The sequence below is a fragment of the Ptychodera flava genome, chromosome 9 (genome assembly GCF_041260155.1).
Source record: "Ptychodera flava strain L36383 chromosome 9, AS_Pfla_20210202, whole genome shotgun sequence".
NCBI classification, from domain to species: domain Eukaryota; kingdom Metazoa; phylum Hemichordata; class Enteropneusta; family Ptychoderidae; genus Ptychodera; species Ptychodera flava.
Genome location: NC_091936.1, coordinates 35,112,323 through 35,125,976, shown reverse-complemented (window position 1 = coordinate 35,125,976; position 13,654 = coordinate 35,112,323). Strand labels below are relative to the sequence as shown.

At 37.0% G+C, this 13,654-nt stretch overlaps 1 protein-coding gene across 9 annotated transcripts in view; it reads right to left on the bottom strand.

The window, feature by feature from the left end:
• LOC139140825 (uncharacterized) overlaps positions 1 to 13,654 on the bottom strand; it is a 92,214-nt gene that overhangs the window by 2,426 nt on the left and 76,134 nt on the right. For all 9 annotated transcript variants that reach the window (XM_070710266.1, XM_070710262.1, XM_070710263.1 and 6 more), the window contains 14 exons: positions 13,096 to 13,257; positions 12,405 to 12,521; positions 11,854 to 11,987; positions 8,327 to 8,483; positions 7,192 to 7,348; positions 6,391 to 6,629; positions 5,692 to 5,763; positions 4,034 to 4,299; positions 3,532 to 3,662; positions 2,877 to 2,990; positions 2,149 to 2,276; positions 1,628 to 1,710; positions 1,282 to 1,372; positions 588 to 728 (listed from right to left, as the gene is read on the bottom strand). In XM_070710266.1, the coding sequence (XP_070566367.1) occupies positions 588 to 728; positions 1,282 to 1,372; positions 1,628 to 1,710; positions 2,149 to 2,276; positions 2,877 to 2,990; positions 3,532 to 3,662; positions 4,034 to 4,299; positions 5,692 to 5,763; positions 6,391 to 6,629; positions 7,192 to 7,348; positions 8,327 to 8,483; positions 11,854 to 11,987; positions 12,405 to 12,521; positions 13,096 to 13,257 (1,992 nt within the window). The remainder of the gene's footprint in view (positions 1 to 587; positions 729 to 1,281; positions 1,373 to 1,627; positions 1,711 to 2,148; positions 2,277 to 2,876; positions 2,991 to 3,531; positions 3,663 to 4,033; positions 4,300 to 5,691; positions 5,764 to 6,390; positions 6,630 to 7,191; positions 7,349 to 8,326; positions 8,484 to 11,853; positions 11,988 to 12,404; positions 12,522 to 13,095; positions 13,258 to 13,654) is intronic.

Here is a 13,654-nt window from a genome sequence, read left to right as displayed (position 1 = left end):
AAACCATAAACCAGGATATGGGAGTTAAAAAGTACAGGCCTGTAACCTCCATGTTCCCCACTTCATAGATCCAACTTTGCAGATGAAAACAATAGGGTTATACTATTCCTTGGTGGTGAAAGAGGGTGAGGTATCAAGGGAAGGAACGGAGAAACTAGCGCACTAAAAATAGCTCTGTTGATCAAAAGTAAAGAATTCAGGAGTTATTCTTATTTTTCTATCATTTTTGCATTGTGCTGATATGAAATCCAGTTCCCAAGAGATCTTGCAAGTTTCAACCCTAACATGCTAGCTGCTCATGAGGGTCCTATTAATTTGGATATAACATGAAAATGATCACGTCAACATCATGCAGTCAATTCTGGACAAGGTTTGTACATTTGCATGTCTCCTGATAAAATCTAGGACTGCATCAACATTTTGTACCAGATTATTTCTTCACAACAGCTGTTTCTGCACCAAGCAAGTTGCTTCATATTTGAAACCAAGACAGGGTTGGCCCTTGACAAGTGTTAAGTGTCACATATGGTCCTGACATTCCATTGCCTTTCTTACAAAAGTCTAATGGTTAGCAAAAGTGGACTTACTGTTCCTCTGTGGATGAAATACATTTCATCGCCGACATCTCCCTGTCTGACAATGTAGTCATTTGGCATGAAGAGAAGGCGTCTCACAATGGGCGATAGCGTGCGGAAGAAACTGTCTTCAGCTCCTCTGAACAAAGGTAACTGAACAAAATATAGGGAAAAAGTGTTAAAAACACAATTCATATGTCTGAGTGGTATTGAAGGAAAGCATATGTAACAAATCTCAAAGTAACTATGTTTTATTCTACTTAAAGTATAGGTATTGATTATGTTACAAGGTCCATACATTCACAGTCATTTTAAATTCAAGGACCTTTTCAGTGATTTTCAAGGACCTTTTACAGTCCAAAATACCATTTTCCAGACATCATGTTACTGATATTTAATTTGTATATATCATATACGTAATTATATATAATGACATAATTTTTACAATATCGTGACTGATCATCTCGTTGTGTTTGAACGTTGTAGGTGGTATATCAATTTTCCACGACTTCCCAAGACCCAGTTTCATTTTCTAGGACTTTTTCAGGACTTTCCAGGAGGCTTTGAAATTTCCACGAGGTCTTTGCAGGAGCATACATGTATGAACTCTGACACAAACACACCATTGCACAGCAGTGTTTGACAGACAAAGCTTGTTTTTAGGCCAAAAGATTTGACCAGAGGAAATTCGTTTCTAAAGCCTAACCTTTTTGAGTAGATGTTCACAAGTACTCTGCCATATTTCAGCATGCAAACACGACGGCGCGTCCTTAAACAGTTCCTTCACATCAACACCTCTGTTGAAAAGACAGAAAGCAATGGAAAAGCAACAATGAGTGTTAGCAAGATGTGGTAGCACATAGGTATTGACTGAACAAAAACTAGTAAAAAAAGAATGTTAAGTTCAAAATTACACAAAGCAAAACTATTGATATCAGAGTCTAGACAATGAGACATGCAAGTTGATCTGGAGAAAATCGATGATACTTTACAAACTGTAAATACTGTGAAGATGGCAAAGATAAACCTTGGGCTGTGTTCACACAACTTACTTGCTTCTCATCCAGATGTAGTCGTAATAACTGACAACTTTTTTCTGAAGTTTGCTAGGCAGGCTTTGGTCCTTCATGTGGTCCTGTGAACAAAACAGTAAATATCAATCAGTACATGACAATTACATCAAAAGGAGATCCTGTACACTAGGTATGTACACTGAGAATTAGCAGGATTTTCCTTTTTAATGTGACTTTTTTCACTGATTATTTTTCTGTCTCATGACTTAAAGGCCTTTATCACACAATATGGACTTGCTTTTGTACACGTTATCTTGGTGAACAAATTCTGGCGATTTCCCTCTCTGACTTAAAACATGGCATCTAAAGAAGTGGTACCACCAAGCTAATGTGCTCTCTGCTGTACCTGCCTGTAATTTCATGCACTCTGAATTATCAATTTTTGTAAATTATCCTGCTTTCATGACTTAAACACACAAACAAACAAATATAACAAACAAACAAAAGCTAACTTGGAATCATTCGTCGAACTTCTCACAAGTGATCACTCTATTAATTACCTTGATGGCTGTGAGGTGTTCTTCATAAGCCACTCTGTTGGATTCTGCGTTGGCCAATGTGGAGGCGATGTTACCCAGGATGAAACCAAATATCAGCTGACCAACAATCATTACAAAGCTAGCAAATACTGAAAATTAGAAATTGAAAGACAAATAATGGATATGGTCCATGGATGAATTGCTTATAGATTTAAGATGACTGCCCTAATGTCAACTCATTTATGTGAACCTACAGTTTTGTAATGCAATGCCACTGATTTGACAAAGATTAGGTATTTAATAAATTCAATAATTACTAAAGCAACAGCTTAAGTCAAAACAAATTTTGTGGCTAGTCCCCTTTTACCATAGGGAACCAAGAAATCTGGTTGTTGTAGTTGTTTGTATCATTGTTAATGCTTATTAGTCATGTTGTTGTTGACCAATAAAATTCAACGAAGATAACTGTTGTGTTGTTGTTGTTTCAAACATAATGTATATGTCATAAGAAACGCTACAAGGACACTATCATTATTTGTCCCAATGCAACTCTCTGTCAACATACACTCTCTGTGTACGTTGTCCTAAGCAAACCAATAGTGATAGTTGTACCTAAATGGTACACATGTATATCTCAGTGGTCATACATTTTTCAAGTTTTGCAAAATGTTTGAGAAAACTACTATAGTTGTGCATACATCCCTCAGGAGATTTTGACTATCTTGGTGTGATGTACAGAAAAAACTTACCCATTTCTCCGATAGTGTAAGCATGGATGTCACCGTAGCCAGTGGATGTCATGGTAGCTACACACCAGTAGATACAATCACAGTACTGTTTCAATGTGCCCATATTGGCAGTGTCTACAATAGGATATTGTAATATGTAAATTGTTGTGAGTAGATTAATGACAAGGTGAAAGCAAACAATCCTAATTATCTAAATGCACCAATCAGTTCTCAGAAATAATCTGGACAAATTGTAGATTGGTTGTCATACTGACTTACGTCACAAAATTTTCATAATTTCTTAATTGTCACTGTTGGTTGACGAGAAATGAAAATTTGAAAATATGCGGTAACAAGGGAACATCTTGTGTCTTTGGAGTCAAATTAGATATGTAGAAGTTGGCTGATATATGATGCATCTTGTTATTTGCCATTTTTGAATGAAACTACGTACAGTTCAATTTGAGCGTGATTCTACTCTTCAGGGATGGAGAAAATAGCCAGCAGCTGGCAAAAACAACCGGCTGTCAGTGAAAATTTGCCGGCTGTGAAAATTTAGTGTTAGTAAAAATCAGGACATTTTGCACAAAGTTTATGTGCAGATATAACACTTGTAACCGCATGTACTTTAATTTTTGCCACCTGTAACGAAAATTATTTACATCCCTGCACTTACTTGCGTGGTCAGCCCATGTGTCAGCCATACAGTTTCCAAGGGGGCAGGCAATCACGTACCAGATGCTGGCGAAGAGGTGGATCAGCATAAACAGCTCTACAAAGAACTTACACAATCTGACAAACAGTACGCTGAAATCAAAACAGGAGTGAAAACTTGAACATCATGGTGAAGCAAGTAGGATTTTCCTCTGATGAATACATTAACAATGTTTATGATATCTTCGTTGAAATGAGTACAGTCAGTTTGTTTAATTGTTTTGTTTTAATTGTTTTTGCACAAATCTGAGCGGAAATGTCAATGCCATTGAAATCTGATGTTAAAAGTGTCGTTTACATCTCCTAAAAGCTTGTAAATTAACACTAAAGAGGCTAGGGTGTGTTAACACAGACAGTGATTTGTTAATATCTGTTTCAAATTTATTTCTGTATCAATATGCAAAAATAGCAGGTAAAACTGTACGTAAAATACAAAATACGAAGGAAAGTAAATTCAAACTCACTTAATATTGAGTTCTTTCTCCCAAGCTGTGAAAAAGTTAGAAACCCTGATGAGTCTGAGTAGATGTATTAGTCTGAGAAGAGACAAAGCCATCAGTCGAGTTTCCTGAGAGTTGGCGCATAGGGCAAATACGTCAATTGGCAAAGCGGCTATGATGTCCACTAGGAAACCGTTGGTTTGTCTGAAGTAGTGGTTGTAGACTTTGACAAAGTCCTTCTCAAGTTCAGCGTACTTGTCGCTGTAGCTGACGTGAAATTTGATGTATATCTGCAGAGGTGAAAGGTTGAACAATATAAATAGACTCCGGGTATGAACCAGGAGATTACACAAAACAGGTAAAGCTGTCAAGTATAACGTATCCTATGATTAAGAATGCAGTGGGCATTTTTTGTCAATTCAAAATAAAATCGTAGGTGGGACAAAAAAATAGAATGTGGTGAGTTGTATAATCTTAAAAATATGTCAAAGTAATCTGGCTAGAATATCCTCACTTTCAGAATTTGACAAATTTATCCATTTTCATTTTGCATATTTTTTAAAACTATAGCATACCCAAATTTCAAGATGCATCTATAAAAACAATGCAAAAACAATATACTAATGTATGAGTGTCTCATTAATATGCCTTCAGGAAATAATTAAAGGTAGGTAAGTCACAATTTTTTTTGATTCTTTGATTTAGAGTTTGAACCATAAAAAAATCGCAGAAAAATTTGGACAAATCACGCATAATTTTTAAATAGGAAAAAGTGTATGGTCAAAGGGTTTTAAACAGGGTGGGTCAGGTAATTGAACGCTCTTTTCATTTGGCTGATACCGAAGGCATATTCTGTTCACGTTTTCACCTTGGGTAGAGTAACTGTGATTCGGCTGAACAGATGTGTATAGTCAAATCTGATATACATGCATGCACATGTAACAATATGTGTGCACCAGCAGTGGATGACGAGTAGGGATAGCAAACTGCTTGGAATCTCCCTTTTAAAAAATCTTCATGAGACAGATGATAGCTACAAAAAACTGGATAGACTTTTTCTTTGTATGATTTCATCATGATATTAGCTTTTGCCAATGATTTACAATTATCTGGTTATGATATTTTTTAACCGATACATACAGTAAACATCGGGTGCCTGAACAATGTGATACTAAACAGTAAACATCGGGTGCCTGAACAATGTGATACTGTTTAGCAAAACTTTCAGATGAATAGACAGGTGTACATTAACCCTATCTAACTGTGCTAGACATAATCTGCACACAGTATTTCCAGGTTATAACATGCACAGCTAAATTTCAAAAATCTAAGTCCCTGTTACACAAGGAATAACATGCATCGGTACTTTGGGTGACAGCTTGTAATTTCTGATGAAAGCATATAATCATGAGGTCACCGCATCGACCCGGAATCTGTCCATCTGTCAGCTGTTTCCATTGAAAAGCAAAATGACACCTAAAAATTTATGTTCAGTATTGATTTTGAAAACTTTCATGTTTACCTTTCATCAGAAATTTATGAGAGATCTTTTGTAAGTCTCCCACATCATTAAAGACGTCTTTGTATTTCATGTCATCGTGTTCCTTTTACAGATTAATTTTGTAGAATTGGTTAGTCACTAATAAACCAGCAACTGAAGATTTTTGATAGGCTAGACTCACCTCAAACCAGAAGATTCCCTCACAGATATAGCTGAAGACAAGAATTCCAATGTGGTGGTGTTGGAAAGCCGCCTAAAGGTACGGAAAAATAATCAAAATGAATACTTGTGATTTTGTACACTATCTTGATTCCAAAATAAAAGAACATTACCGAAGAAAGTTACATTTTTTAAGGCATGTTGCTTTGTATTAAGTCATTACAGTTTCTGTTCTTGACTAGTATCAGTCCATAAATTAAACTCTCTACATCTAGAGCATATATAAAAATATACATAAAAAATATATAAAAATATGTTTATGAATAGGTAGGTCATGTACTTCTGACGTCTTGCTTTGATTCATTCCTTTCTTTTCAGTGTGAATGCAGTGAAACATTTACATCACTTTCACACACCCAAATTCCTGTAAAATTATCAGAAAATATTGGCTGAAATCATCTTTGAGGGGAGAAAGTTATGGAAAGTTTCAAGCAGTCCTTTAGACATGTACTTGAGATTTATTTTTGAAACAAGATTCAAATGCCATGATGCACTTCTTTTTTCATTGGAAATGTAACTTTTCAGCAATGTTTGTTTACGTGGAGAAATCAAGATAGTCTATGATTTATTCTTCTTCAAAACCCTAAGTTTTGATTTGTCTCCAACTTTGGAGTATTTAAAACAACATGCAATGGCCTATCTTCTAGACTACACTACTCACCTCATAGATAATGGTCCAGGAAGTGACAAGGCCAAGAAGACAGGTCAAATATTTCAAGTAGCGTACAAATCTGCTGCTTGGGTCCAGGACAAACCGGTTGGATTTCTTGATGGCAGCGAGACAGCTTCTGAATCTTTCCTTGGAGCAGAATTTGGTACAGCAGCCACGTTGTCTGGGGGTTTCATCTGAGCCGATGTCTATAGCTAGCTGTTCAATCTGGTTGTCATCATTGGAAGGACCTGTAAAAGGTATTGCATGTGAAGGTGTCAATTTTAAAACCAGTCTGTCAATCAATACAACTTTAGAGTGCCGGTGAATTCTGTGATGCTCTGTTTACAACGGTGCTTTGATCAATGAAACAAAACTGGCACATATCAAATAATAAAGCATTAGAAAGGTGAGAATTAAGACATGGAATATAAAGCCTGTAACATGGTATTTCCCATATCATATTAAAATTTCAAAATAATGTATAGCTGTAAGGCAATATTTCTATTTATGAAACCTACGTGCAAATAAACCCCTCAGAACTCTGTATGATATCATGGACAACTTGCTAGAAAGAGAAATAACGCATTTCACTGCAATTCTATTTCTATGACTTATTTCGGGACATCACTACAAATCTAAAGAACAGGAAATGAGTATTGAAAAATTCTCTCCATTTCAATTCAATTTGAAGAAACCCTGTTCAGCTCTTCTTGAATGAAAAAGCGTATATGAGCAGCACACTCATGTACATGCACTGACTATTTGAAAGTCTTACAGAACCATTAAAAAGACAAATCCACAATTTCACACCTGGAGCACCTGGAAGGGATGGCTGACCGTTCTGATCTTTCTTCTCCCCTTCTTTCTTCTCATCTTTCTTGGGTTCATCTTTCTTAGCGTCGTCTGTCTTTGTCTCATCCTTTTCATCAATTTTGTCTTGTTTGGTGGCTGATGAAGACGGCTTAGCCTGCAGTGTGAGGATTTTGAGGGAAAAAAAAGAACATTAATCACACTGTCACTTATTGCATAAGTAGGGAGTTTGCAGTGTGTACATGTATGTGGTACTGAGCTTTTTGTGAAATTCTACAATCTCATAATGGATGTTTTACAATCATTTTAAAGACCTGTGCGACCTCATTCATTTTGTGGGAAAGGAAGGTTTTAATTCATCTCCTTGCATACTGGTCCATTAACCTCAACATTTAGAACTATAGTATTAATTGTCTGCATTACTGGTTCTTGGTGAAAAACTTCACAGAGAACGGGATGTGTGTACTGATCTGAGCAATTTTCAGTTTCAATATCACACACAGAGAGTGCTGATAAAACAATTAGGAGGCGCTACATTTTAAATTCAAGTTTTCAACAACTTCCCTGACAATAACATGTTTGTTCTTTGACAGTTACACTTCAAAGTCCCATCTGCTACCCTTTAAAGTGTATTTATTTCTATTGTAAATAATAATTTAATTTTGTCATATTCAGATTTTTGGTAAACTTTTCCCTGATTCTGCCTTGATAATAAATATTCAATCACTATCAAATCACCATTACTATCAAATCACTATCACTATCAATCACTATAGAAATATTTTTAAGCTGAAATGATGGCAAAATTTAATATGTCACTGAGAAACAAATAAGATGATGTATGATACTACAGTTGGCTGTTTTACCCTTTCACTGGGACTGTCCTTTTCATCTCAAACACTACGGCCTGATTCATTGATTAGGGAATGGGCTTTCAACAATTATAGGTAAAAGGTCAAAGGACAAGTTATATCCCAAGTATGACTAAACAAGTTCTGAATGTAACATGCTAGGTAATTTAATATTGAAATAGGCATTTGAAATTTGGATACTTGTTCTAGACAGAGCACAATAGTCTATAATTGCACAGTATTACGAGTAGCACTTTTGTAATGGTGCCACCAGTTATACTTACGGGAGCAATGTTGGCTTTTTGTTTGCTGCGTTTTCTTACAGCGCTGATTCTTTCTTCCGCTGTCTTCTGAATCTGTTCCTTGATCAGTGGATAGTGGGTCAATACGCGGTCCAAGTCGTCTTTGGTCAGAACGAAGAGATCACAGTTGTTCTGTGCTCTGTGAAATAAAGTTGGATATACATGTACACGTGCAATTTACAAAATGAAAGGGTGACTCCCTCACTGATGTAGGCTGTTAACTCCCTACTTTGTTGAGATCAAAAAATTTATTTACAAAATAATTTCCAATTATCAATGAAATTTTTAGTGAGACATTCTGTATAAGTGATTCATGTATGAATGATATGTACATGTACATCGTTAACAACATAGAAACTGTGATACAATTTTACCCTGAAATTTACCCTGAGATATGTAAATTTGGTTTGCATAAACTCTGTATATCTTTTATCTTTCAATGATTTTTCCCTATTACATGAGAGAAAATGCCGAGAGAGTTTGACCGGTTGACCTCGCTGTTAATTTTATGCAGGAAATTACAATAACAATGCTTGGTCGAATGACGCAGTGCCTTGAGGGTGGGATCGCCAGTGGTATAGGGGGAGGAGTACCTTCCCGATGGTGATAAGTGGTGCGGATTACCGTCGCCTACGTGACTGGCGTTGCAAATACCTGGACTGAACCCACGCGTGGACTGAACCATTTGGTTTTTTTTGGGTGTCGATGGTACTTTGACAATAAAAGTAAAGATGCACAGATATCGAGTTTATTGTCTTGTTTATGAGCGCCAGTATTTCCAACAGCATGAATTACGTGCATTTGCCCTAGAAGAAATAAATAATTTCGAATAAAACATCGCGAATATAACCACATTCCTTAAGCTCGACGTACCCCAAAGAACCATGAAATCGCCCGACTTTCGATTGAAGAGATGAGTTTTGCCAAACCGCGTATACAGAAAAAGTGGCAGATGACTTTATTTTTAGAATCATAGACAGTATAGCGAGATGTAAAAAATGTGAAAGAGGCTCCCCATCTAACTATCCTAAATGTTTTTGTGTCGAGTTTGTGTTTGATTCGTTTCGAAAATGTGTTCCTACATTCTTATCCGATTGTGTGTGTTAATAAAAATGTTTGTTTCGCTTTGGATATTTGTAGAGAAGTTTGGATTAGTGTGTACGGTAATGTTTTGTTTGTGTGGGGAAAGCTTATGGCGAGACGCAGCCGGACCTATGTTGTTACAAAAGTTGATAGAGTCGCCCTTTGACGCTTGCGTTTCGAAACCCGGTTGTGGTTTCTCATCAGTCGCGGTGTAGATTCTTTCCTTAGTTTGTGTTTGTGAAAATTTATTTCAATGCATTTTAGTGTTCTTGCTTTTCGATTAGCGAGGCAAGTATATTAATTTTTGGTCACGTTGTGAGTCCGTTTGGTGGTTCGGTTTGTTTGTTCTATGTTTCTTTACTTCGTTAAATTTTGTTTTGACTGGTGTGTCTTTTAGATTTTTGCGGAGGTTTGTGAATTTTTAGGCAATAAGTACCACTGGGGGTACGGATTTTATGTTTATTGGATCAAGATACTCACAAGTATCCTGGTTGATGTGCTTGTTCTCGTACATTTTGATTCATAGTTCGTTTACTTTGTTTACTGTTTGTTCTGGCTTGTTGTGTATAATACTGAGTGTTGCGTAATTGCCTTTCGCATTCGAGTACGTAATCGTTTGTGTTGACAATGACGAAACCCGGCCCTTGTCGAGGTTTTTTTTTCCCGAAATTTGTCTATTGTTTGCAAGCTGGTTTATCGCGATTCTTTTAGTACGCGACATGTTTTGTTTCCTTGTTTGAAAGGGTATCTCTAGAAGTGCGAGTTTAGCAGCTTCAGATAGCTTTCAAGTTTTTGGTGTTTGTTGTTTGTGGAGCCCAATTTGACTTTTCTTTGATTTGTGTTGTTGCGATTGTTTGTGTCTCACGATGTAGCGTAGTCACATTTTACGACTTTATTTGTTGAAATCCTGAGGTGGTTTTATTCTGTTTGGTTTTGTTGGCGTCCGAATTAATTTTAAGGCCTTTGCCTAGCACTATTTTTCGGAGTTTCATAGTTTGAGCGATGATAGGTTGTTGTTGAATTTCATGTTGTTGTCGGCTTTTCTTTGGAAATAGCTGATTTATTTCCACGGCCATTTTTCTGTCACGTTATTTTTATGTGTACGATTTTTGTTATTTCTTTTAAGTGTTTGTGTGTTCTATGTCATTTTATGGGGTTTTTTTTGGGTAGTTCTCTTTTTGGAGTGTTTGGTGGCCCTGAAAAGGGCCGCTTGGTATGGGTTTTTGTTAGCGCTTGGCGCGTTTGTTTTGGCGATGAGCCTATAGCTTTTTTATGCTTCTTTTCGCCGATTCGATGTGCTTGGTAAGTAGGTGTTTGCCGCCTTCTTGTCACTGTGTGTGCGTACATGGACAGTCTGCATAGCCCTTGAATGTGGTCTCGATTTTGATCAAACCATGGAGGTACCTCCATGATCAAACTTACAATCTAGGAGTATATATCAAAACTGATAAATGATTTATGTTTTCACATGGGTTCACAAAAATTTCAGCCCCGGTGTTCATTTTTGGCCCAAGAATTCCATCTACCCCCCTTTACAGAGTAGTAAGCTTATGGGGCAAGTAAATATGGATGCGCCGGTGCGATTCAACGATCAACCTCTATATCGCATCGAAAGTCAACAATTTTACGGCACGGACTATGATTTTATAAGTTTATACACAGTCCCTCGTGGATAGAGAGACTGTGGTTTATATAAAAATTATAAGGCGCGGGGTATTATATATTGACTGATTACTGTAGCTATAGATAGGCTACATCAGGACGGGCAGCGACGGGCAGTAATTAGTAGGCAAAACCACGGTCCCTCCACAGAGGGACCGTGGCAAAACGGTGGTTTTCACCGTGGGCAGAACTCGGTGCAATGATACTGAACATTAATAGTTAGCCTGTCACCTTGAAGGTAATGCTGTGGGTGAAGCAAGTAAGCTTACTTCAAACGCACGATGGTACAAACATTCCTACCTCCATGGTACAAACAACACCACAAGTGAAACGTACACATAGAAATACACGCGTTCCTACGTTGTGCCCACCCGGGCCACGCGATTAAAATATGACTGATACTGCTGGATAGTGTTAATTGGGTCGGTAAACAGTCAACTAATAGTTTAATTGACTACCTGGGTTATTGGCAGGTCGTGTCCAACGACGCATATGCAAAGCAGGCCAAAAGACAAAAGCCCCCAAAGTTATTGACAGCTGGCCAGGGGTCACCATGAATACGTAATGAAGCTTCACTACGCAGAAACTGCATAGTCAAGCCCTTCTTAATCGGTCAAACTCTCTCGGCATTTTCCGGCATGAGCAGGTATTCCCTCAGTCAATACCTGGCACACACTTAAATATTGGACATCACCACCGCTAAATTATGTTATCACTACAAGTAAGAGACTACCCTATGTAACTTGCACACTAGATCTCTTTACCTGATAGATGCTGTTCTGGGAACGCTGAAAACCAAACTGATTTCACCAAAGAATCTTCCAGCTTGCATCGTATCAAAGACAATGGCGCCATCTTCTGAAACCACTTCAACGACACCACGATGGATGAAGAACATCTGAGAAAGAGATGTTATAATTTCACAAGCAGAAATCAGATAACAAATCACGATTGCCAGGTAACATTTGTTTTACTCTAATTATATTTATTCTTTTCATCTTCTGAGCTGCCCTTTGATCTCGCTTAACAGTTTGATACTGAGGATCAGCCAGATGTTAGACAAGGCTCACAAATGGCTTAGAAGTATCTGAACACTCTGACCTCTGACCTTTACTGGCTTTGAAGAAAGGTCAAGAACCTGTATCTGATACATAGAAATTAATTTGAAAGCTAGGCAGACAATAACCATTATCAATAGCTCATGCAGTACATAAACAAATATATGTGATTTTTATTAAAATAAGCATGCTGTACGAATCAATCTTGGAAGTATTCTGCATGTTTAACTCCTAATGGTTGGTATTTCATCTCTTACTTCACTTCCAATGTCGTGTTTCCTGACGATGTATTCCTTGGCCAGGTACATGGTGGGTTTTATACACATTGACAGCATCTTCTGAAAACCAATCTCCGTGTTCTGGAAAAGTGGTACCTGTGAAATACCAACAAAGATTATTGTTATTCAGTCACGGATTTGTACAATCATAGTGATAAGCTGACTAATTGTCTGTTTAACCCTTTGAGTGCTGTCATTTTTTCCCTCCAAAATTTTAGTGCAACATTTTACCAATTTTTATGAATTTTTCTGTAAATTTTGTGATCATTTTGGACGAAAAGGCCATCACATTTCATTGGCTACAGTTTCTTTTTGGCAAAATTCTGAAAAAAATTGACTTGGGTACATTTTATACAGGCGGCAAACATTGACTTTGGCGCTCAATGGGTTAAACCAAACTTCAAAAGACTGACATAGGCAATGATGCACTGTTTACAAAAGAGTTACACAATAATTACTTCTAAACAGTGAACAGTGCATGTACATATTAAAGCCATCCATATGATTTATCAATGTTTTACATCTTGCTTTGCTTTGCACCATATAAAAAATGAATGAGAAAAAACTGTCAAAGGAATCCAGCTAAAAAAATCGGGAGGCTGTGTTGAATTACTGAATTACTAAATGTCTTCAGAAACACTGACAGGAAACTTTGTCAATAAAAACTTACTTGGTTGATGATTTCCTGGTACAGACTGAGAGTAACATCAGCTTTCAGTGATAGTGGTAGTCCATCAAAAAGTGAATCTGGGTCTACACCTTTGGTCCGCATCCACAGATACTCGTAAAAACTGACCACTCGTTGTCTTAGCTCATAGTCCATATCCTGATCCTGTAGGGAAAATAATCACACCAGAGTGTAGATGACATCACTTCATCAAAGACTATGGGGCATCATTTAGTAATATCTGTACCTCAAAACTAAAATTTTTGAAATTTTTTATCAAACTTTCCTCAAGGAAATTATAAATCATTCTCGTTCATAATCAAGAAAAAAAATCCAGGGTTATCATGTAAAGGTTTCGATTAGAGAAACAAATTACCCATATTTACTGATATTTCAAATTCAAAAATGTTCACTTTACTAGCTGTTTTAACTTTATAGAGGATAAGGAAATTTTGGTTTTAACAAATTTTAGTTTTAACATTCATAAAAAAAAAACCCTGAAAGTGAGTCCACATGGGTGGCAAGCCAGAAATATATTGTGAAGTGTCTAAACCAATCCCCT